This window comes from Micropterus salmoides, unplaced genomic scaffold, assembly GCF_014851395.1.
Source record: "Micropterus salmoides isolate LMB-PRFRI ecotype aquatic unplaced genomic scaffold, ASM1485139v1 Ms_hic_scaffold_19, whole genome shotgun sequence".
NCBI classification, from domain to species: domain Eukaryota; kingdom Metazoa; phylum Chordata; class Actinopteri; order Centrarchiformes; family Centrarchidae; genus Micropterus; species Micropterus salmoides.
This window is the reverse complement of record NW_024041039.1, coordinates 5,506,394-5,532,553: the sequence shown is the minus strand read 5'-3', so window position 1 is coordinate 5,532,553 and position 26,160 is coordinate 5,506,394. Positions and strand designations below refer to the sequence as shown.

The window sequence follows — 26,160 nt, the reverse complement described above, 5'->3', positions numbered from 1 at the left end:
GCAGAAATTGTGTAATGGTATGACATTTTCATAATAAATTATACAAAAAATACATTCATTCTTATCATCAGCAATCTTTAGGCACTGTCAACTGTCACTCTACCCAAGAAAAGTCTCACAGTCAGATTTCTCCCATCCCCACCTCACAGAATGGCCCGAAACCTGGATGTGAGGGATAGGGTATTTGACCACTTTGGAGAAAATGTCCTAAAGGCAGGCAAGATGAGCCCTGATGCTTTCGTACAGATGGCGGTACAGCTGGCTTACTACAGGTGAGTTGCTGAAAAATCATGTGGAGTTGGACTGTTTTGTATGTAGACCGTTTACTCATTACATTATAAATGGGTGATGAGAGAGCTGCAAAGGCTTTATGTAAAAAAATGTTTTTAAAACTAACGTAGATTCTTGTAATCATTGAAATGTACCCAGTTTTCAAAATCTTTCAGGTTGTGCTTAAAACCACGGCATTGGTGATAAGGAGACAGAATGCTGTGAATACAGTACATTTTCTCAGCCAGAAACAGGAATGACAGATAAACAAATGCTATCAACTAAATCACAGGATACGTAGTAAAACATTATAATCACTGTGTTTGCAGAGCTATAGTATGTATTTGACTAGTTAACAAGTTTCAGGCCTCTGTATGTCAATTCATTTTCAGTTTTATTTAAGTTTAAGTTATCTTATTTACTTTTCAAATACAACAGTGATATATGAGGAGTATACAGCGTTGGCCATGGAACAGTGGATATGACTTGGATTGTGTGTTTGTTCTGGTCATTTGCCCTGGGTGCCGCCAGGGGGCAACAGAGTTTGGGGGTTAGGGGTTGTGGGGGTGTCAATACATGTAAATATGTCTCCCTGTCCGTTATTTTAAGTTATTTTGGATCAAAGCGTCAACAAATGTAAATGTATTTTGAAATCGAAACCACAAATAGAACCTACACTCAGGATGAGTGGCCAACTGATTCAAAAAAATACTAGTAATAATGATAGCAATAATATGGCGGTAGGTCTCAGACCGTGCTACATGCCTGGAGAGTTCTCCCACGCCATTGCTGTTGTTGTTTACGTCCCTCCGCTTGCGCACGCAGAGACTGCGTGTGCCACCATCGCAAGACTGCAAACACAACATCCAGACGCATTCATCGCCATCTCCGGGGATTTCAACCACGTGACACTGGACTCCACACTGTCAGACTTTCACCAGATTTTAAGCTGCCCCACCAGGAAGAACAGGACAGTAGACCTCCTGTATGCTAACGTGAGGGAAGCTTACATTGACACTGCTCTGCCCCCACTGGGAAAGTCTGATCATAACCTGGTCCTGCTCACGCCACAGTACAAACCACAGATCCAGAGACAGTCCACGACCAAAGGCTCCTTCAGGAAATGGTCTCCTGAGGCAGCAGAGGCTCTGAGAGACTAAATTGAATGTACTGACTGAAGCGTCCTGCAGATTTCTCCAGCGCCTTCGACACCATCCAGCTGCTCCTGCTGAGAGACAAGCTGACAGAGATAAGGATGGACCCACGCTTGGTGACATGGATTACAGACTACCTCACAGAGAGACCACAGTACGTCACCTTGTACACATCTGACTTCCAGTATAACACCGGGCTCTGCCACATGCAGAAATACTCAGACGATACTGTGATAGCTTGCTGCATCAAGGATGGACAGTAGGAGGAGTACAGGAGCCTGGTAGAGGACTTCGTGAGGTGGTGCAGGACCAACCATCTGCAGCTGAACACCTCCAAGACCAAGGAGATGGTGGTGGACATCAGAAGGAAGAAACCACATCTCCAGCCTGTGTCCATCGAGGGGGTCGATGTGGAGGTGGTCAGGACTGTAGCTGGATGACAAGCTGGACTGGACAGCAAATATGGACACTCTCCACAAGAAAGAGCAGAGCCGTCTGTACTTCCTGAGAAGACTGGGGTCCTTCAACATCTGCAAAAAACTGCTGCAGATGTTTTACCAGTCTGTGGTGGCCAGCATCCTCTTTTAGGCTGTAGTTTGCTGGGGAGGGAGCAGCAAGAAGAGAGCCGCCGGTCGACTGGACAGACTGGTGAGGAGAGCTGGCTCAGTGGTGGGCTCAGAGCTGGACTCTCTAGTGACAGTGGCAGAAAGAAGGACCCTGGACAAACTGCTGTCCATACTGGACAACGCCCATCACCCTCTGCACAACACCTTCATCAGGCAGAGGAGTGTGTTCAGTAGCAGACTGCTCTCCCAGCCCAGCTCCACCAACAGACTTCAAAACTCTTTCGTCCCCCTGGCCGTCAGACTGTACAACAGCTCCTAGTCATGGCAGGGAGGACAATAGACAAAATCTGTACTCTTTACATCCATCTGCACTCCATTTGCACTGTTTACTGTTTTGCACTGTTTTACTGTGGCTACTGTGTTATAAGTTATTTTAATTTTAATTCTATTTTAATATAGGTTTAATGTATGTATGTTTCGAATGCTACTGGATACTTGAATTTCCTCTGGATAAATAAAGTATCTATCTATCTGTATCTAATAAATTTGATTTGATTTGGCCTGAGCCAGCCCTAACTATAGGCTTTATGATGAGGAAAGCCTACTCTTAAATGTGGAAGTGGTGTCTGCCTCCTGAAATCAACCTGGAACCTGATTCCACAGGAGAGGAGCTTTAGAGGTGAAGGCTTAGATAGCTAATCAGCCAATCACATGGCAGCAACTCAATGCTTTTCCACTGCACAGTACCAGCTCGACTTGGCTCGACTCGCTTTTGTTTGGTTTTCCATTGTAGAAATGTTGTACCTGTTTATTTCATATCACCTCACCTCCGTCGAGGTTCCAAGCCAGCTGAGGGATACTAAAATGTAATGTGAAAACACAACCAACTGCTGATTGGTCAGAGAGAATATTCACTGCATCAGAAATGCCAGCAACAGAAAGTTTTATATTTTACAGTTTTCATATGTAATTTCATCACTAAATCCACTTCTGAGAAGTTTTGAGGTGAGAAATCAACTGTGTATAGGTGTGTACTGTGTGGATCGCTGGTGTGTGTGTCGCATCGCAGAGTCGCGTCTATCGATTTGCGCTATGGTAGCATTTTTCGGCAAGGCAGCATAGATCGTCACTGGCAACAGTTCAATGTTTAGTCCTAAAAGACGATGCAACTCCTGGAAATTCACAATCACAACCTGTAAGTATGCTTTATTGGTTGTGAATTATATTTAAAATAAACACCGCAATGTAACTTCACAGACTGTTCAAGTGCTGAGTTGTTGTAAACGTTGGCTAACACAGCTAAAGTTACAACTATAATACTAACGTTACACCCGATGTGAAAGCTACTGAGCAAACGTTCAAATTGTTTGGCCAATTTTTATGTAAAATTGAGTTGAAATATGGTGATTTTTGTAGTGGTTTATGGTAAGATGTGGAACAATGATGTTGTGGATTTTTGAGTAACTTATACCATCTGCTAGGTTACGGTCGCAGTCTGAAGCGGCTTTGATTTGGATCACACGAACTTGTTTCTTACGACCCGCCCTTCTCTGCTTCTGATTGGCTTGCAGTCCTTACCTGGGTACTGCGCATGCGCAACTCCCAACAAAGATTTTGTACAAGTAAGATGCATCACTCTGTAGCTCAAGAGCAGAGCGTACAACACACAGGGTGAAAATAAGAGCTGCAGCAATGTGCAGTATGAGAAAAATATGGTGTATTTTGAAAATTAAACCATGTTAACCTGTTCTGGTACAACCCCTAATTAAGATTTTGAACCTGAAACTGAACATAATGCCACCTCTTTAAAAAAATTTCGTTGCCATAAAATGTTCTCAAATAGTGGTTGAAAGACAATTAGGCTAAAACTCACCTCATCACCTGCGCCCACATCGCAAAAGGTGGGGCGTCACATGACTACATTTTCTGTAATAGACTATAGCTACTAACCTAAAAATTTTAATTTAGTCTTTCAATATCCCTACCAAACTGCTCATAATATTCAGCCTCACATAAGAAAAATCCAACACATTTATTTTTACGGCTGTGACAGACTGTGTGAAACTACGGAAGCTTCTTGCTACCATGGCAGAAAGATAAAAACGGATCAGTATCATGTTATAACATGAAAAGTTTATAGTTATAACAAGATATTTTTCACGTTATCATGACATACAAACAAATCACGTTATAACAGAAACAATATGTTTTTCATGTTATTAAGACATACAAACTTATCACGTTATTACAAGAACTGTTTCTTGTTATATCAATATATATTTATCTTGAATCTTTTCACGTTATAATGTGAAAAGTTGGTCTCAGACGGAGGTGGATTTCCCATGATACTCCAGTTGTGAACTGGCCCTTTTGCAATGAACTGGCATGACAATGGCCCGCAACAGGGATACCCCACTGTTGAAATTTCTACTAAAGTCTCTATAGCACCATCACAAGCCCCTACTGGCAGCTCCTAACCACTTGAGAGACCTCTCGAGCTGTCTTAAATAACTGGGAGAGTAAGAGTGATTCTTAGCTTTGAGAAATTTGATAACTTGCTTTTATTCTGAAGTTTAAAAGCAGGAGTAAATTTCATGAACTCTCAGCACAAGACTAAAATGGCACTTTGAGAAGCTTGATAAATATCGGTCCTGTTTGTGTGTGTGAGGGAGACAGAGAGAATGAGTGTGTGGGTTGGTGAGGGGCGATTATTTGTATTTGCTGTATTTTTCCTTGACTTGTTTTCAACAAGTTTTAGTTCAGAGTAAATGCACTGGCCTTGACAGCAGCCTATGGTTTTAAACCTGAGTTTTTGAGTAGACGCATCACTTTGTAGCGTTGATGGCTGCTCTGCATGTTGTTACCACAGAAATATAAAACTAAACACACAGTTGCACCTTTCAACCTGAATATTCACTTTTGGTCATTTTCTGGCAGATGTTTATTTCCTCCTATGTTTTATTATTATGTGTATCCATAGAGGGTGGAGCTTGATACCTTGGCAAACACTTCATCCCCCTTCAGTTAACTCATTATCTAAGTCTTAAGTTGTCAACTGTTAAATTAATTGCCAACTAATTTGATAGTTGATTTATAATTTTTTGATGATGTATACATGACATTCTTTAATTCACTGGTTTCATTTTATGAAATGTGAATATTCTCAGTTTCTTTACTCCTATGATAGTCAGCTGAATAGATTTGGGTTGAAGACAAAATAAGCCATTTGAAAACATCTCCTTGGGCTATCAATATTTTCTGACATTATTATGGACCAAACAACTAATCAATTATTTGAGGTAATGATTGACATATTTATCGATAATGAAAATATACCTTAGTTGCAGCCCTCCTAGATTCAGAAGCTCCTCTCTTAGCAGGCTAACCTCAGTTGTATCACCCATTCAGTCTGGGGCCATCACATAAAGACACAAAATGTTTTTGACACTCCAGAATCACAAATTTAATTTACCACACGTTATTTTTACTCTGCACAGATACATTGTGATTATTTGTTTCTGATATTTTCCTCACAAAAATGTTCAAAAGTAACAAAGGCATCAGTTGACATAATATAGCCCTGCCTTAATCCTCTGGTCAGAATTCCTGGTGTAATTTAGAAGTAAAGTATTTAAGAATGTATACTCTCGTGAAGAGAGATAGCTTCATGGCTTCATTTGCCGTGGTGGGTGAAACTAAGAAGTTATCTGCCATTATAAGGCAACACAAGCTGAAAACTGTTCCATCACAAGGATAAGGTCCTCTCTGTTGGCACTCTGGTTTACAAGCCTCCACTGCTTCCTGAGAGACCTCTTTCAGATGATCTTGTCCTCCAAATAGACGAGGGATGGTATACATGAGAATTGGGCGTCCCCTTGGAGCTACTGTATTTCTGCTGCCGCGGATAACGTGGGTATTCCACAAATCTGCAACTTGCTGCAGTTGTTCCCGTAGAAGAAAAATACCAGTGAGAACACAGATCAATGTAACACTTCCTATTTTGAGTCAATATTATACATGCAGACATATGCTCCCTGGACAAAGGGGGTGAGTGGACATTATGTCAACAATGTGTAAGATGACTATACTGCTTACATTATTAATAATGTTAAAAGCCTGTAGCGTCCAAGAGCGATAGCTAAGGGTTACTTTGCATGTTGTGGGACAGTTAAAGTATGTTTTGGTTTTTGTAAATGCATGTCATGTGTTCAACAGAATACATGTGTACTGCTGTGACTAGTCAGTTTTACAGTCCCTGTGTAGGCTATATAAAAATAGTGATAAAGCAAGCAGAGTTGGTCTGTCTTCCAATTTTGGGATTGCAGTTTGTTGAGAAGGCATGAAGCCATACCATGAGTATTGAAAATCCATCAATCGCTGCATTTATACTGTAGCATGGCTACTTATGTTTTAATAAACTTATGAGAATTAATTCAAAATTATGAATTTTAATATTCAGAGGATATTAATTCATAAAGCTTCGTTTCACCCGAGATTCCGTTCGCCCAGGGTCTCGGGATTCCCTGGGTATAGTTAATAATTATACAATTATTCACTAGTGATCAGTTAGTTAATAATCGCTCAATTATCTTAAATCAGTCAGTCTCATATCGAAGGGGTAAATTCTCGTGGCAGGGACTTGGAGGTAGGCAACACACACAATTCCTGTGATTATAGTGAAGTTTATTAACTAACTGAGGTGACATAAATGCGGTTAAATATACATCAAAGAAATAAACAATGACTAAACAAAGAGAATGTGGGGTTCTTTTGTGGGGAGAATTCGATACATAGGGTGGAAGAGAACTAATGAAAGTAGTTAGATGGTACTAAAATTTGTCTAGGAGTTTTAAGGACTAAAGATAATGGATTAACAGACTATTGGACATCACTGATCACAGTTACTACAGCCCACGTGGCTGGGTTTGGTTTAAGTGGGAGCAGTGTAAGTTAGCTCAACGAATAAAGCTTAAAAAGAACTTGGTCGTTCTTGAATTAAACTAGTGTAACTTAATGGTCTGATAACTTTTAACAAACCGAGGCCTCTCCAGAGGTCAGGCAGGAGGCCGGCGCTGAAAGCGAGATCTCTCCGGATGTTGGGCAGGAGGCCGGCGCCGAAGGCGAGATCTCTCCGGAGGTCAGGCAGGAGGCCGGTGGCGAAGGCTTGGGACCTCAGGAGGCAGAGCTGGGCTGAGGACCACGGACTGAGCAGCTGGGCTGATGACCACCGGCGAGACAGCTGAGCTGATGGCAACCGACTGGACACGAGAAGCTGAAGTTGGCCGGACCACCGGCAGGACTGGTATCGGTTGGACCCCCAACATGGCTCGAGGAGGAAGAGTCAACTGGACCACCGGCGGGACTGGTTCCGGTCGGACCATCGATGGACACCACGAGCAGGAACCGGCGGAACCACCGACAGAGACCTTGGAACTGCAACTGACTGGACCACCAGCTGGGCTCGAGGAGCTGGTTTCGGCCGGACCTGGGACTGGCCACGAGGAGCAGTGGCTGCCCACTGTTCCCTTGAGGGATGGGTTAAATGCAGAGAATGAATTTCGCAACATGTATGTGACAGTAAAGTATCTTCTTCTTCTAAAGAGGAACAGGAGTCAGCTGGACCACCTGCGGAGCTGATGCCGGTCGGACCACCGACGGGGAACAAGACAAGAGTCTGCTGGACCACCAACGGAGCTGGTGCTGGTTGGACCACCGATAAGGGACCAGGAACAAGAGTCTGCTGGACCACCAATGGAGCTGGTGCCGGTCGGACCACCGACGGGGAACAAGGAACAAGAGTTGGCTGGACCACCAACGGAGCTGGTGCCGGTCGGACCACCGACGGGGAACAAGGAACAAGAGTCGGCTGGACCACCAACGGAGCTGGTGCCAGTCGGACCACCGACGAGGGACCAGGGACAGGAGTCAGCTGGATGGAGCTGGTGTTGGTTGGCTAGCAACCCGTTAGCAGACCGGTTGCTTTGGTTGGGGGTTTTGAGTCTGAGTGCTACAAATCACAATAACAGACAGAACGTCTAAACACAATAATGACTGGGCAAAGACTGAAGAGAAACACCTATATATATATATATATATATATATATATACACACCAGGGACTAACAAGCAGGACAGGAGCAACACAGGTGACAGACATGAGACTAACGAGACACAGGCAGGCAGAGAGAGAGCAGGGGAAAACAGAGAGACTGACATGCAGAGGGATTACTGGGGTAATATGTATAATGCAGACAAGGAACCTGAAGTAAATACTAAAACACAAACCAAGGCACAGGACTGGGAACAAAGACAGAGAACTAAAATGCAGGACAAAGAGCTAAGATAAAAGACAAAATATAAACTACTAAGGACAAGGAACGAGAGAAACAGGCAAATAGAAAAACACATGAAACGTGGCAAAAACAGATACACGCAGGGAAAAAATACAACTCAACATAACCCAAAACCAACTTATAACACACACAGGCTGTGGAAAGGAAAGGGTCCACTTTGTTTACGCTTCATTTGTGTGGAACTGAGACAACCACAGACGGGTCATGGGGGGGGTAGCTCCACCTCACCCCCCTCCCTCACCATCTTGGAGAGGGATGTCAACAGACTGTTCAGGAGGCAGAAACCCCGCAAAGCAGCTGGGCCGGACTCTGTCTCCCCATCCACCCCGAAGCACTGTACTGATCTACTGTCTCCGGTGTTCACGGACATCTTAAACACCTCACTGGAGACGTGCCATGTGCCAACCTGCTTCAAAACCTCCACCATCATTCCTAAAAAGACAAGGACCACTGGACTAAATGATTACAAACCCATCACCTCTGTTGTTATGAAGTTATTTGAGCGTCTTGTGTCGTCCCACCTCAAGTCCGTACAGACCCAGTCCTGGACCCCCCTGCAGTAAACATGGCCCTTCACTTCATCCTCCAGCACCTGGATTCCCCAGGAACCTACACCAGGATCCTGTTTGTGGATTTCAGTTCTGCTTTCAACACCACCATCCCGGCCCTGCTGCAAGACAAGCTCTCCCATCTGAACGTGCCTGACTCCAACTGTAGGTGGACAGACAGGAAGCAGCACATAAAGCTGGGAAAACATCTCTCTGACTCCAGAACCATCAGCACTGGTTCACCTCAGAGTTGCATTCTTTCCCCTCTGCTCCTCTGCCTGTACACCAACAGCTGCACCTCCAGTAACCAGTCCATCAGGCTTCTGAAGTTTGCGGATGACAACACCCTCATTGGGCTCATCTCTGGTGGGGATGAGTCCGCCTACAGGTGGGAGATTGACCATCTGGTGTCCAGGTGCAGTGACAACAGTCTGGAGCTCAATGCTCTGAAGACAATGGATATGTTCCAGCCAAAGACAATGATGGTGCACTTCTACACCGCCATCATTGAGTCCATCCTCACCTCGTCCATCACCACCTGGTACGCTGCTACCACCACCAGGAACAAGGGCAGGCTGCAGCGTATCATTCGGTCTACAGAGAAGGCGATCCATCTCTCCAGGATTCTGAGGTGTGCAGTTTGTGTCCACCCTCCCTGGACACAAACTGGAGGCTGCTCTCTGTAAGGACCAAAACCTCGCGCCACTTTCTTTCCGACTGCAGTGCAGTCCCCCCTTTTACTTTATTTTTTATTTATATTTCTATATTTATGTTCTAAAGCACTAATATACCAAGACAAATTCCTTGTATGTGAAAATGCACAATACAATCCTGGTATTTAGTTAAACTGTTCTGTTCTTCTGCTATTGTGTTATGTGTTGGACAGAGAGGACCCAAAAGCAATGCACAGGATGAACAGGTTTTATTAAGGGGTTGGGGGAGTGGAGGTGAGGGAGAGGCGGATGCCGGAGAAACACGGGCACGGGGGAACCAAGGAGGAGAGGAGTCATGGGAGAACTGACCGGGGGGGTTAGTGAAAGAGTGTGGTGACAGGCTGACTGGCTAGGCACTAGGAAGAGCCAGGGGGACGCCGTGGAGGAGGACTGAGGGGAGAAGGCAGGGTGGCGAGCCCAGCTGATTCAATGTAGGACAGAGCTGAGCGAACCTGGAGGGAAGACAGACAGCCAGGGTTAGAGGCAGGGAAACAGAAATGACGCTGAAAACTCAAGAGCTTGAGTGATGAAGTGGCACCAGGTAAGGAGCAACGACGACCAAGCAGAGGTTGTGTGGAGAACCGGGGTTGAAGTACTGGCAGAGATGGAGTTGATTGCTGGCAGGTGTGGCAGGCAGAGGAGGAGGCTGACGAGGAGCAGGTGTGGATCGTCAGCTGGGCTCAGGAGCAGAGAGAGAGGGAGCGCGTGTGTGTGCGCACGTGTGCGTTGATGTGGTATGAAGACTGACTTGATAGACGTGCCCTGAAGGTAATTATATAGGTACATCTGAAAAAGTTTGGCAATGTTGTCTTGCTCAGACCATAAAGCTGCTGTTAGCGGCTCGCTGTGCAATGAGGTGACAGATACAGACACTCTGCTATTTGGCACCAAATTACTTCATTGATGAAAAATGCGATAGTACTGCATACCTGTTGAGCCCCAACATATTGTCGCGGTGGAAATTACTTCACCACGATAGCCCTATATTGAACCCTGTTCTATTCCCCATTGATTGCATTCTGGTTGTTTAATCATTGTTGTTTTATTTCTTTGATATATTTAACCTCACGTGTGTTCACTCTAGTTAGAAATAAATATTTACCTTGAACACAGGAAAGTGTGTGTTTACTATTTAGTGATCCAGGTCACTGGGAGAGCCCACCCTCATATTTGAGACTGATTGATTTAACTAACTGATTGATTTAAAATAATTGAAGAATTAATAACTAACTTATCGCTAGTAATAATTGTTGCTATACCCAAGGAGTCCCAAAAGCCTTGGGCAGACAGCAAATTTTAGGTGGTGCCCTGAACAAGTGCTTATGACATTAATACTTCCAAGTGTTATTACTCATAATTTTATTAACAAGTGAAGTGTAGGTTCACTACAACAGTTCTGTCTCTAAATTCTGACCAAAAACCTCAAATAAACTTTTATGTTGAAAGCCACACAACTATGTTGGGAGAGTTTATTGAAAATCTTTCTTCCCTTTCTTTTTCAGGATGTACCGGCGGTGCTCTCCAATAATAGAACCTGTCTCCTTGCGTATGTTCAGACTTGGCCGTCTAGCTTATTTGAATTCAACCTCAAGTGCATCAGCTACCTTTGTTCAGGCCTTTGATGACCCCAAAAAACAGGTCTGGTGAACCGAAATACTTCTACTGCAACTCTTATGTTATGTAACACTATGTATTGAGCTGGCTACTTAAAGTTGATCTCTTTTATGAAGAATCAGAATATCTTTGACAAATTTAAATCAGGTTTATATTATCTTCCCAAAACTGCCTTTAGAGTAGTAGCTCCTTCACCTCTGGTTCACTCCCTTGAATACTCAAACTGGCTGCTGTCACCCCCACCCTCAAAATACTCTAATATGACCAAATTCCAGCTCATCTCCAGTCTCAGCTTTTATTCAGAAATACTAGAAGGTGTTATTGCCTCCCACCTCATTATCCCACCCCATCTTCAATGACCTGTCCAAATCATTTCAAAACAGTATCTGCTCACAGCACAGAAACAGCCTTCCTCAAAGTCACTGCAGTAATCAAATCACTAATCAAAACTCACAGTTTAAGAACTGCTTTTAATGTGATAAAATGCAGAGTCATACATTTTAATGTGTTTTTAAATAATCTTTTTAACTTATGTAAAGTGTATCTTTAAAATTGCTTAATAAATCACATGTTTTATCATTAATGATATGTTTTTGATTTTACTTAATCTCAGCTCAGTATTTGGCACAGGTGATGGTGTAATTTTTATGGATTAGTCTGCTAACTCACAAGTGATGAGTTGTAACATTGCTGTATTTTTCCTGTTTTCCACAGAATTCAGAGAAAGTTGATTTATTGGAGAAAGCTCTCAAAGCACACAAAAGGAACACCAACATGGTGAGTATCATTTACAGCGCCACTCAATACTTTAGTTCAGTGTAGGTCCAGTTTATTATCAGTGCAAAAATGCCTTAAACCACACCTGTTAGGGCTTACTATAAACAGTTGTTCTTTTATACATCTAGAAATTATTGTAAAAATGTAATTAGTATGTTAATATTGAATTTTTTTATGAAATTAATCACTTTTGTATTGACTGTGTATGGGGTTAACACACGTAACAAAAACACTGGTGAAAACACTGTCAACATCAGCAAGGCTTGAATCACGGAGAGACCTCTGCTTTGTTTTGGAACTGACAAAACTAAAACTAACTATATTTGGCTTTATCCTATTGGACAGGTAAACTAACATTGATGCAAAGATGTGAATATATTGGGATTTTGTGCTTTAGTTGGCTCAAGGTAACATTAGCTCCCCAGGTGCTTTAGATTTTTTATTGTTATACCGATTCTCAGGTACACAGCTTCTCCAACATCTCAGTTGTTGTATCTTACGTGATCCACATAATATACAATAATGCCACATACCTGTGCAGGACAACACCACAGTAGAAGACCCATTCACTACAACGTTACTTACTGAAGTCCATAAGGTCATTTTTCTGGGCTTTTAGCCCCATATGTTTTGACCGTAGCCCTGAATTTAACTCAACAACAGTAACAAAATATTTTCCATGTTAATATGCAATAACCTTCATGATGCAGCCTGTCTCACTGGTCTTCAAAGAGCAGAGGCCAGGGACATTTTTAGGATCTTGAAACATTGGGGGCTTAGCCCAGCCCATAACTTCATATCTTCACATAATAATTGACCCTCCACCAAGCAGTAAAGCAACAGTAAACAACCTCTACTTATATGGCACAATAAAACTCACAACAACACTGTTAACTGTGTCATGTCTGCTAAAGTGTAATGTCATGTGCATAAATCAAATAATATAACAACAAAACAGTGACAGTATGGACCGGGAGTCTTAATTTCCTGCATTCTGGTGTTTTCTGCACCAATTATTAAAATAATTTTCCTTTTTAAATCTCCATGAAGGTGTTTATAAGATCACTTTAAAATATCACATTTGCTGCCCACCAACTTTTGTTACCTGTGCCATTTATTATGCAGATAGCCAACCAAACCGCTTCCTTTGCAGTATCACAGGCTGCCAATACAATCTGATTATTCCTGAAACATCTAAATAATCTTCACAACGCAAAGAATTATTGAGGCAGTAACAGGAGAGAAGCTCGTTGTTGAAGCACGTAAACCTACACGCAGAGGAAGCTGTGCGTCATGCGTAAAACCCAACAGAACTATTATCCACCAAATTCTGTCTCGCTCTCTCTCTGTGCATCTCAAAAATAAATAACAGCTGAAAGATTATTTTCACTGGCGACATTCTCACTGTCAGACATCGCTATCAAATAGATTAACAGTCGCCGCAAAGTAGTGAGAGAATATCATGACACCTGACCGTGACGCAGACACCTGACACTCTGTGTCCTGCTGTCTCTCTCCCACTCGCTCAGAGACACTTTGGTCTGTTTGACTGTCTCTCTGCTCCACTATGCTTCATTCCCTCTAAAGCGGATGTGATCTGCACGTTTCAGAGGTGCAGAAGTGAACATTTGTGTGGAATTGTGGTGATATTTCTGTCTGATCCCAAGTGTTTTCAGTTTCGGTTTTCTTCCTTTGATGAAGAGCAGTGCGCTTGTCTCATCGAGTAGGCTACAAGTCAAATTATTTATTTATATTGGCCTAACTGGTTTATTTTATTTTTTTTAAATGGGCCGACGATCAGCCCATAAAGCGTTGGCCTATGCTGACATTGGGCTAGCCCAATCACATCTTCTCTTTCAGCACCCACTCCCTCCCCCTCTGCTCGTGCTGTTTCTTGTGTTGTGGGCCAAAAAAATAATAATTCACCAAATGTGCGAAAATAACTGATATGTAGATTTAAACTAAAAAAAATAATAATCTACTGATATCTGATAGCCTTACTGCGTTATATTACACTATATTCTTATTTTTGATTTGTCACCTGAAACATTCCCTCAATAAATTGGTGCAAAGAAATTCACCAGAATGCACAAAATTAAGTGTTTAAAGCCCAAAATTAATATTATCAGTGTTAATTATTATCAGTAGTAATTGTAAAATTCATAATAAATTTAGGCTACATATATAATTTACTGTTGCTTTTTAGACGTACTTTGAGTAGGCGGCAATGAAAGATGACATAACATGAAAGATTTCTGTGCTGGGCTAAGCCCCTGTTATCATCTAATACATTTAGCTTTGCTGGCATTGCTAAACCTCCCTGAAGGATACACAAATAGTAAAAAAAGCGAGCTGACGCTGATGCATTACATCGGCTTAAAGCCTGTGTAACATTGAGTTTCCAGCATGTTATGTAAAGCTGTCTCTATGTGTCAGATTTTTCTTACTCATGAGTTTGAGCACACGTGTGTGTTTGCTAACAATTTAATTCTGAAACATTTACAAACACTATGATTTTCACTTTACACCTAACAGACAATCAGTGGACAGGACGCATACAGACACCTCTTCGGTCTTAAGATGCAGGCTGTTGAGGAAAACATCTCCATGCCTGATCTCTTCACAGACACCTCCTTTGCTAAAGCCTTTGACTTCAGACACTTTACCTCTCAGGTAAGGATCAGGGTTGAAATTGGACATGATGTAAAATTACACTATACTGCAACTTAAGATTGCCTAAACCAGTACTTTACACTCTGCAAAAAGTGGTTAATTTGTTAAATATAATACAGGCCGCTGCCTCCTCATCCAACAGTGGCTCAGAGTTTGATGGTCGCCATGAAACAATAACCTTTTTCTCAACAAACAAGCTGTTAAAATATTCAGGCTACATGCAGGAAGAAATGCTGGTTTAGTTTTGCTCACAGCCTGTTGCAGTTTGTTTGTTACTGACTGCACTCTGTTAGCTACTGTTGCATCTCTCTGTGATTGGTGCATGGTCACTGCAGACTGTAACTGACTGCTGAATTCAAATAAATACATTAATAAATAAATATGGCTAATAAATAAATCCTAAAATAAAGAATTGAGGTAATAAATGTATGTATTAAATATATAAATGACTCAATATATTTAAATAAATAATTTGATAATAACAGATGGGCCCTGTGATCTATTTGGGACCTGTCCAGGGTGTACCCCGCCTTTTGCCCAGGGTCAGCTGGGTTTGCAGGATAAGCGGTTGACGATGGATGAATAACAGATGGAAATAAGGAGAGATGGGCCTTTGTGTGTCATTGTAAAACACTTTATGACTCTGGAAAAGCGCGATACTAATAAAGTTTACTTACTTACTTACAGTGCTTCAACAATAACTAACCCCTGCTTTCTCACTTCTGTCCCTGTTCCCAAGGTAATATCCAAGTTTGACTGTCTGGCTTGTATTGGCCCTGAACAACCCAGTGCATACCTGGTGTACTACAGTATTAAGAATGATCACATTTACCTTATGGTGTCCACTTTTGAAGCTACCAACACCTGCAAAGAAACCAATGCAGTACATCTAATCCAAGCCATGGAGGATGCTCTGTTGGACATGAAGACCCTGCTGGAACAAACACCAATAGCCAAACTGTGAATCTAATCCAGACTTAAAGCAGTAGTTCAATATTTTGGGAGATTTGATTCTTTTTTCGCTGATAGTTTGATGAGAAGATCATACCACTCTCATTTCTTAGTACAAGACAAGAAAACAAAAGGAAGAGTTAGTCCAGCACGTAGCTCCCCATAAAACTACAAGTTGTTGATTTTGTATGGATTAAACAAACATAATGCGTTACAAAGGGAGCTTCAGAGATGCTGATGGGTCTTCGTGCTAAGGTACAAGCATGGTGGAGTGCTGAGGATGAATTAAAGCTGATGTAGGCAACGAAAGCCACTACACATTTTTATACAGAGTGAGTGCATGAGCAGAGCACGCATAGGTGGACAGGCAGGTAGGCCAGCCAATGTAATACAATATTGTACATTTATTTAGCTTTAAGGAGTTGGTGATGTTTCCAGTCAGGATGCTTTAAGCTCATCTATGCAGACTTTAGCCTTATCTTTATCGAACAGATATGAGAGGGTTATCAGTCTTCTCATCTAACTCTCAGCAAGCAAATGAGCACTTTTTTCCAAAACGCCAAGTTATTGCTTGACTAACTTGACCCAACCTGAAGTAGACTTTATGGAGCTAATCTCGCAGATAAAGTCTCACAGTGGTTCAGACAGGCAGGGAACCTGTTTAATAGTCTCATGTTCTGTATACTTTCCAAATCTGCGTACACCACCTGCTGCTTCCCAACTCATTTTTATTCCCTCACTCCTTCACTAGCATTTAAACTATGTATGTTTGTTGTCTACTTAGGCTATGTTTTCATGTTCAGTCAAAAAATTGGTATTTGAGGCTTTGCTCTAAGAGTGTGTTATTGTTGTGATAAAGGGTTAAAACCTTGATGAAGCATATAAATGCCATCATAAGGAGCAAAGATGTTTGCGCACTGCTTCTCTTCATGACACACTACACTATATTCTTTAAATTATTTCTTACTTATTCCTGTACACACAAGAAACCGATAATATCATAAACAGCTTGCCATTAAATATACTGAGGACATTCATATGTCCAAGATGTTGAATTCTTTTATTTTCATGTACCATGGTGTTTCCTCTTGCGCCACCCTCAGAGGGCTGTTTCACAAAAGCAGAATTTAGAAATCCAGGATAAGAGATAAAGCTAGGCTTGACCTAGTGGGATCAGTGCATCCTGGCTTTATCCGTTTCACGAAGGCCAAACCAGGCTCAGGAGGAGCTGCTATGTCAAGCCAGGTGTAAGTAATTCAGATAAATGCACATCAGCAACTGTAAATGCCCACTTAACCCACCCTGGGTTGATCTTAGTAATTGTTGAAAGTAGTTATTTCCAGTTTGGTTTTATTGGAATTAGGGTGTAAACATGGACACATCACTCCTCGCAGTTACCAGTAATGTCCACCAATGGGCAGTGTAGTTTCTGCCACTAGGCTAAACTGACCCCTGTAAGGCTGTAAGTGAACCCCGTACTTGCCGATTTACACAATATATATATATATTAATCTCTGGTTGGGGTCCAATTAAATGACAAATCTGACAAAAGTATATAAAGTAATATAACCTTCTTGGAATTAACTATCTTCATTGCTTCATTGAATCTAAGTAGAGAGACAGCTCTTTCAGAAAAACAGTGAAATGTGGGGTGTTTTTTAAGAATTTACGTTTGTGTAAAAAATATTTCTATAGAATTATCAGGTTGTTGCATAAACATTCCAGTTTTCTGTCCTCCATTATAAAACCCAATCTAACTACTATAAGTCAAGGCTGGTATAGTCAGGCTACTATGTTACAGCGAATCTCAAAATAATTTAGAGCTGTATTTATGCCTAAACTCATCATACTCCAGCAGGTTACCTCTGTGATCCATCAGATGTTGAATAGAGCATATTCCCTATTCAATCCAGTTTTTAAAGACTTTTTCTTTATCAGAATACACTGATTGTTCCAAATTGGTGAGTTATGAGGGGGAAAGTTATGTTTATAGATCAGTTTCCAATAATGGACGACTTGCTGGTGAAATACAGTTAACCTTATTGGCAGCTTACTAATTTCAAAATCACATTTCAACAGAAATTCTACACCCCCGAAGTCCATAGAAATTAAAAGGTAAACTAAACCAAATTGTTTCATTCTGATTTATAAATCTTTGTAATCATTTTAGCTTTAAAGTACTATTTATAGGATCAAAGTCAATTGCATTCAACCCACCCTCTTCCCAAGACTTAACATCTTTTCTAATATAGTGAGGCTTGTTTCTCCATATAAAATTAAAAATAATCTGGTTGATTGTTTTAATTACATTATCAGGGATTGCCACTGAATAAGCTGGGTAAATAAGTTTTTTGTTATGGCTTCCATTTTAGATGTATATAGAATATAGAAAAATCCCTCTGCAGCCATGTATTCAAAATCATTTTACTCTTTTTCAGAATATTATCTGAATATGATCTTTTCTCTCTATTGCCAAGATCCTTAGACATGGTAATCCCCAGATATTTGACGTCATTCATAACTGGTATACCTTGAATAGATGTTAAAGGTGGGCAGTGGTGGCCCAAAGGTTAGAGAAGCGAGCTTGTGACCGGGAGGCCGCCGGTTCAGTCGGTAGGATAAAATCTGGGTGTGGAAAGTAAACCAAGCACTGAGGTGCCCTTGAGCAAGGCATAAGCCCTAAGTGGAGAGCAGACCATGCTGCGGTTGTACTGGGCAGCTTCCAGATGTGAATGTGTAACAGTGTGAATGTGATCAGGGCCTCCCTGCAAATGAGAGGTTGCTCTCAGTGAAGCTCCCTGAATAAATATAGGTAAACTAAATCATGGGTGATCATGGAGTGCCGTCAATTCATGCATTTATTAAAATGTAAGTAAATACCTGAGGCTTTTGAAAAAAAAGAGATAAAGAGAAGGCTTTTGGAATTTGTGCAGCATTTTTAGGAAGAGGGTAGTATCGTCCACTAATTGACTAATAATCAATGAGCTTCCCAAAACATTCAACCGTTGTACTTCATCACTGTTCTTAAACATAATGCTAACATCTCTGCAACCAAAATGAAAAGCAAGGGAGAAGCTGGGCAACCTTGACGGATTCTTCTCTTCATGTCAAATCGTTTACACGTGCCTAAAGGCAATGATACAGAACTATTTAGATCACTAAATTACAAATCCCTTGTTTCATAGTAGGCGTTAATGTCGTATTAGTAAAGCATTCTCGGATAGCAAAAAATAATAGTTCTTTAATATCTTCATAGAATAATTTTTAATTGAGAGCATTTCCACATTTCAATTTCGGACTCACACAACTCTAAAAATTCTGTACTGATTGTAGAAATGTTTTTTTTTAAATCTCAAAGAGGGCAGTAGCATCTTCTCTGGAGGAGTACAAGTCTGCATAAAATTTGTGAACCTCTTCAGAAATTATCTCAGGGTCTGAGCACTCTGTATTAAGCGTGTTAACTGCTTATCTCTCTTGTCTTCTTTTCTCCAAACCACAGAAATATGCAGTATTGGACTCGGAGTGGAATTTGCAGCAGGACTGATGCGTTTTGCTTTGCAGCTCTGGGGCTAATTGTCTAATTGTCTGCTACATAATGAACATTTCTTCATAGAAGTCAAGGGGAAATGTGTCTCTTTGATTTGCAATGAAACCGTTGTAGTGATTAAAGAATATAATGTACACCAACACTATGAAACCAAACATCAGACACACATCCTACACTGATGCCGAGCGAGAGGAGAAAGTTAAGTAAAAGAGAGCTCGCCTGCTAGCTCAACAACAGTATTTTTCCCGTGCTAACAAAATACAAAAAAATGGCACAATGGCCAGCTGCGAGGTAACTCATTTCCCGGCATGGGAAACCTTTCTCAGATGGCGACTTCATAAAACAGTGCCTCATTAAAGTCGCAGCTGTAAATTTTTTTTGCGGGGAGTTGATGAGAACTTTTGCATTATGGAGGAGCTGTTTGATCTTAGGAGCCTAAAGAGCACAAGAACGGGTAAGGACATGTTTGAAGCTGTGTCAAATGAAATTATTGATCATCTTAATGCACCGAACATGAGCCAAGAGCCAAGAACAACTACGCAGCTTCAATGTTGCGTACTTCCCCACTTTGTTCGAAATCAAATGTGCTTTTCCAAAGGCCGACCTTTCAGCTAAAAAGGGGAAGTTTGTGTCCGTGATCACATCTCTCATCACAGAATTTAGTTGCCGCTTCCAAGATTTTTCTGACATTGAGAAAGAAATCAAGCTGTTCTCGGGAATAATTCAAATCAAGACTACACCAGAAAGCTGCATGGTAAGTAGCCTGGCATACCAAATCTAACTAAACTATTATAAGGATGATAAATCTATAAAAAAAACAAACGTGCATATAAAAAACTGTGCATAATATCTGTCTTGATGGCATCAATCACAAATAATGTAGTTAGTTTGGTATATGAACATATTTTACACGTTTTTCTTGGCGGCACAATTTACCATAACCCACTGAGGTAAAATGGGCCATCATCTGTGTCACACACACACATACACACAATTTAGTCCCTAATCATATAAAATGTACACCAAATAATTATTCTATTTCTTGCAATAACATAGGCTGTTCAGTCTGTGAGATTGGTCACATTCACTGACTTGATCTCAGTGCCGCAAAGAGAGGGCCATCAGAAAGAGAGTGAAGCCACCATCATACAACTTCACAAGTGAGCAACACATTGAATATATTAAAACAAAAAGTCATCCAGCAAGCAACCAGCCAAGCAAGCCAGCAAGTACCCAGGCAGCAATCAACCAAAAAGAGGGGGAAAAAAGCAGGTAAAGAGAAGCAAATCACCTTGCAAAGTCTGCAACACCCACTATGGTGACCCAAATGACCCTGAGGCTACTGAGGAATGGGTAAAATGTGATCCATGTTCTGCCTGGTTTCATGAGAGCTGAGGTGAAGAGAATGGTATCTGTGATGACGATGGTTTCATTTGAATGTGAATTATTGTAATGTGCACATTTCGTTCTAAATGTGTTGTTCACACACACACACCACTGACATCAGTTTACTGATCTATGCTGTTCCAAAGTGGACTTTTTTAATTCCACATTTGTTTGTTTAATGCAGTTTAAATGTTATGTGGCTGTATAAGCAACTGGCTCATTGTACCTGAAACAGCTGGTCCATTTTACCTGAAACTGCTCATGCAAAAAAAGTTGGCACAGCGGATGTTTCAAGAACTGTAGGCCCTAAATAATTATATTTTATTACATAATTTCAACACAAAATTATCAAAAACAGTCATTATTAATTATTAAAACACATGGAAAAGGCATATATGGTATTATTGTCTCAAACGATTTACCAAAAAGTGGCCCAATTTAGCTGATATCACCCTAGATGTAGAAGTGAAAGAGAGTCTGCAGATGGAACTTATCGAAATGCAGTGTGATTATTCTTTGAAGAATCAACATCAGCTCCTCTCCCTACCCAACTTCTACCAGAGCTTGGAAAAGGCCCAGTTTCCTCTGATGAGAAGTCACACAAAAAGAATGACTGAGATGACATGATGAGAGTCTGTTTGGTTCAACATACGTGAACAAACATTTTCTCTGTTAACTCTAAACAAAAGCAGACTGAGAACCAAAATGACCGACAGCCATCTCAGTGATGTCCTTTGCGTCTCAACTACCAAAGTTAATCCTGACCTGTCAGCCATCCTTGAGTCCAAAGCGCAGCATCACTGCAAGTGCAACGTTGTTATAGGTGAGTTAAAAAAATAATCATGCATTTTTAAGCCCAATTAGTTAATAAATTCAGTCAATTAAAGTTTTCTAACATTAATATTTTCCCCTTATTTTTCCCACTGCAGGGCTGTGAAGGGGGATCGTCATCATGACTAGGAAGCAATCTGAGACTGCTGTTTTGAGAATGAACTGCCAGCCATTTTTGTAACATAAAAATAAAACCAATTAATGGAAAGTTGATAAGCATATTCAATTATCGAGCATGATTTATATTTGACTGATATTACTTAATTGAATACACTAGCAGTGAGGCAAAATACTTAATATACACCTCTAGTGAGTGGCCCAGCCCTTCCTATATTTTTCTGTGTGACCCTGCTCAACTTGATCTGTGTCTTTTATGCTTACTGTGAATTTTTGCACATTGCTTTTTCTTCTCCTGTATAATTTTTGCATTCTTTTTTTCTCCATTAGTAAGATAGAATTATTTTGTATACTTGTACATTTTTGATCTCTTTACTTTATCTTTATTTATATTTCTATATTTATGTTCTAAAGCACCAATATCCCAAGGCAAAATGTACCTGGCAATAAACCTCATTCTCATTCTAATTCTGTGTAACTATCAATCTTATCCTGGAAGTATTTAGTTAAGCTGTTCTGTTCATCTGCTACTGATCACTTTAAAATGTGTTGTTTTAACTGTAACAATTCTATTTTTCACGGATGATTAACTACAATACTTTCCCTTTCCTTGATCTAATGCTTAGAAACTAAGAACGGTATAACTGTTTATGGTATTTAAGAAAAGTGTTGATATTGTGGAAAGATATGTGATTAAACATGTGCAAATAGACTTTAAGACATTACTTCAGATTAAAGTTAAAACCTTGAGGCACAAAAGGTGATTCCCACCGTGGGACACACTCAACGTGTTTTTGTTTGTCATGTTCAGCCATGACCTTGCTCTCTTCTTCTTGTTCTTCTACTCACTTGCAGCCGCATCTCCTCACAACAGCCAGCCTGGGCCCACCAAACCTGCACTCCAGGGTTACCAGCATTAATTCAGTACTCCCTATTCACATGTTCATCGACTATTGCAATGCCCTCCTAGCAGGTCTCCCAGCTTGTGCGGTGAAACCCTTACAAATGGTTCAGAACGCAGCAGCGCGTCTGGTTTTTGATCAGCCCAAAAGACTCATGTCACTCCATTACTCAGTGACCTCCACTTCTTCTTCTATCCCCTACAATGATCTTGTATTTTTGTTAACTCTTACTTCCTTCCCTAGGTATTTACCCCATTGATGTGATATGTACTGTGAACTCTTACTAGTATTTATTTCTGCTCTTACTACTTACTAGTAGATCTGTAGTTGATGCTCTGTTGATGCTTGTATGTTGTTCCTCAAATGTAAGTCGCTTTGGATAAAAACGTCTGCCAAATGAGTAAATGTAATGTAATGTAATGTAATGTTGGCGTGTGTATCGTCACTCGACCTTTTCCATACTCAGTGTCCGCCGGTGGAGAGGGTAGAAAAGCGTATGGGCAGCTTGTCAGAAGTGCCTGTGTGCAAAAAAAAAGTGCTGGTATACGTACCGGTGAATACCGGCCCACTTCAAGCACTGACTATGACTCTGAATAAGAATAAACACACAATGACACACACGCACATACACCTATTTTAAGTTAGACCTAAGGATGTACAGATATGTTCTTTAATTAGGAACATTATAGTAGTATTTATTAAGTATACTTTTAAGTAAGTTTATTCTATAGATAAATTTACATACACATACTGTACATGCACGAGAGTCATCAGACAAAGTCTGTTACAGCAAGAGTGATACATGGTTCTTTGATATCACTACCTGTTTTGGAAGCTTATCATATAGTGTGGCATCTATTTTTGATTCTTTTGTGTGATTGTTACAACTTACCCTAGCATGTATTACAACCCTGCTATTGGTGTAGGTTGTAATAAGGGAACACAATGCATTTGACATCAGCTCACGAGGTCTGTGATATTCTTTTAGAGGATTGAATTGGTTCCATTTGTAGTGAACATATGTGGGTATAAAAATTTGAGAACTGTAGCTAAAAAAGTGTCACAACCATACCCGGTCTCCCCTAACAGAGAGGATATCAACTCAGAACCGAGCCAGAGCTAACGGCCATATCACAGTTCCAGCTGCCGGTTGTGGGCCTTCGTAATAATGGACGGCTTCAGAACACGAAGCAGTAAGGCAAACAAACTCTACATTTTGTGGTCAAGTCCCTTTAATCCTGAAACCAACAGGCTCAATGTAACTCAGTTATCACCTTAGAACTTGCGTCGATACATTTTCCTTGCAACCTTGGTCATATTCTTTCCACAATAGCCAAACTGAATTTACATTGAACCCTATGACTCCTGTTCTATTCCCCATTGATTGCATTCTGATTGTTTAATCATTGTTGTTTTATTTCTAGATATATTTAACCTCACGTGTGTTCACTCTAGTTAGAAATAAATATTTACCTTGATCTCCTCACCCTCAGATGTGAGACTGATTGATTTAACTAACTGATCACTAGCAATAATTGTTGTAAATATTAAGCTATACCCAAGGAGTCCCAAAAGCCTTGGGCGGACAGCTAATTTTAGGTGGTGCCCTGAACAAGTGCTTATGACATTAATACTTCTAAGTGTTATTACTCATAATTATATTAACAAAGTGTAGGTTCACTATGACAGTTCTGTCTCTAAATTCTGAGTGAAAAAACTCAAACTGTTATGTTGAAAGCCACACAACTATGATGGGACACAAAGTTTACTGAAAACATTTCTTCCGTTTCTTTGTTAGGATGTACCAGCGGTGCTCTCCAATAATAGAACCTGTCTCTCTGCGTACGTTCAGACTTGGCCGTCTAGCTTATTTGAATTCAACCTCAAGAGCATCAGCTACCTTTGTCAAGGCCTTTGATGACCCCAAAAAACAGGTCTGATGAACCGAAAAACTACTGTTACGGCTGCGGCCGAGTATTAGGTTAGTGCAACTCTTGTCTTATGTAACACTATGTATTGAGCTCGCTACTTAAAGTTGATCTCTTTTATGAAGAATCACGGATCTATAACCTTCCCGAAACTGCCTTTACAGTAGTAGCTCCTTCACCTCTTGTTCACTCCCCCCGAACACTCAAACTGGCTGTTGTCACCCACGTTCTCAAAATACTAGGTTCCTACCTCAGTAGTTGACCTGATACTACAGTCGCCTCCCACCTCATTAGCCCACCCCATCTTCACTGACCTGTTCGAACCATTTCAATACAGTATCTGCCCACAGCAAAGCACAGAAACAGCCTTCCTCAAAGTCACTGCAGTAATCAAATCACTAATCAAAACTCACAGTTTAAGAACTGCTTTTAATGTGACAATAATGCAGAGTTATACATTTTAATGTGTTTTTATATAATATTTTTACCTTATGTAAAGTGCTTTATAAGATAAGATATTACTTGATTAATCCCATGTAGGGGAAATTTAGGTCAACATAGCAACACTAGGAATATAAAAGAACAGATGCAGCATTGTAGATGTATTAACACACTATTTACACTTTACAATCAATAATAATTATTTACAACCAGATAAACGTCTCAGATAAAATCAGGCACAAATCTGTCAGCTTGGTGCTTTATAAATCATATGTTTTATCATTAATGATATGTTTTTGATTCTACTTGATCTCAGTTCAGTATATGGCACAGGTGATGGTGTAATTTTTATGGATTAGTCTGATAACATTTATTGATTTAGCTTTTATCCAAAGCTATAGCAACTCAAAGGAAGTTGATTTATTGGAGAAAGCTCTCAAAGCACACAAAAAGAGCACTAACATGGTGAGTATCATTTACAGCGCCACTCAACACTTTAGTTCAGTGTAGGTCCAGTTTATTATCAGTGCAAAGAAGCCTTACTATAAACAGTTGTCCCTTTTAAATCTAGAAATTATTGTAAAAATGTATGTTAATATTGAAGTGTTTTTATGAAATTACCGTAAAACTTCAATTAATAGCAGAGTGGCTTGGTCTGGTTTTTATAGAAGTTCTTTGGATGTCTAAAACATCTTAAACGCGGCGGGGTCGCCGCTTTAGCTGCTTCCAAGCTGCTTTGAAGCTGCTTAGATGGCTACAAATATTAATGTTTAAACGTATGATCAATGTCAATATGGACATGCTGAACATCGTTAGATCGGTTGGATTCTCCACAATGCCACTGTTAAGTTCTTTTAACGGAAACAACAAGACCCAAAGTCTAATTCTTCTAGATTTGCCGGTGTAACCTGCATGGCTACAAGAGAGTAAAAGGGGGGAAAAGTGCTGACAAGTTAACTTTGAAGTGCTCCTTAAGTCTGAATGTGTCCTTGATTATTTATATTCCTTTAGTTTGTAAGGGTCCACCCATCAAAAGAATCAAAACAGCTTTTCAGAAAAATGTATCCAAGTTGTGAATCCTTCATGTGAAGTCCATCGCTCTCTGTCAGCTAACTTCTCTCATCCTGCACCATGATGTTGTTTTAGGTTGCTGCCTTCAAAATAAAAGCACATAAGCTGTCTGTCAGAGCTAGATCAAATGACTGACGTGTATTTGATATTTGATCATTTTTACATAAGTATTATTCTGTTTGAAATAAATAAACTGTTATATTATTCATAACTGTTATATCTGTCATAGTAGTTTTGTGCAAAAAGAATTAAAGGCCTGTCCCATATGGACGTCTGTCCAAAATAAAGGCAGGGTCTTGTTTCAGTGATAACATCTTAA

General features: G+C 40.5%; 1 protein-coding gene across 2 annotated transcripts in view; it reads left to right on the top strand.

Annotated features, from left to right (window-relative positions):
• Nucleotides 1–16,659, top strand: part of LOC119910384 (carnitine O-acetyltransferase-like) — a 41,616-nt gene extending 24,957 nt beyond the window's left edge. For both annotated transcript variants that reach the window (XM_038728984.1, XM_038728983.1), the window contains 5 exons: nt 150–272; nt 11,106–11,241; nt 11,932–11,994; nt 14,530–14,667; nt 15,407–16,659. In XM_038728984.1, coding sequence (XP_038584912.1) covers nt 150–272; nt 11,106–11,241; nt 11,932–11,994; nt 14,530–14,667; nt 15,407–15,631 — 685 coding nt within the window. In that variant the 3' untranslated portion in view covers nt 15,632–16,659. The remainder of the gene's footprint in view (nt 1–149; nt 273–11,105; nt 11,242–11,931; nt 11,995–14,529; nt 14,668–15,406) is intronic.
• Nucleotides 16,660–26,160: the final 9,501 nt, after the last annotated feature.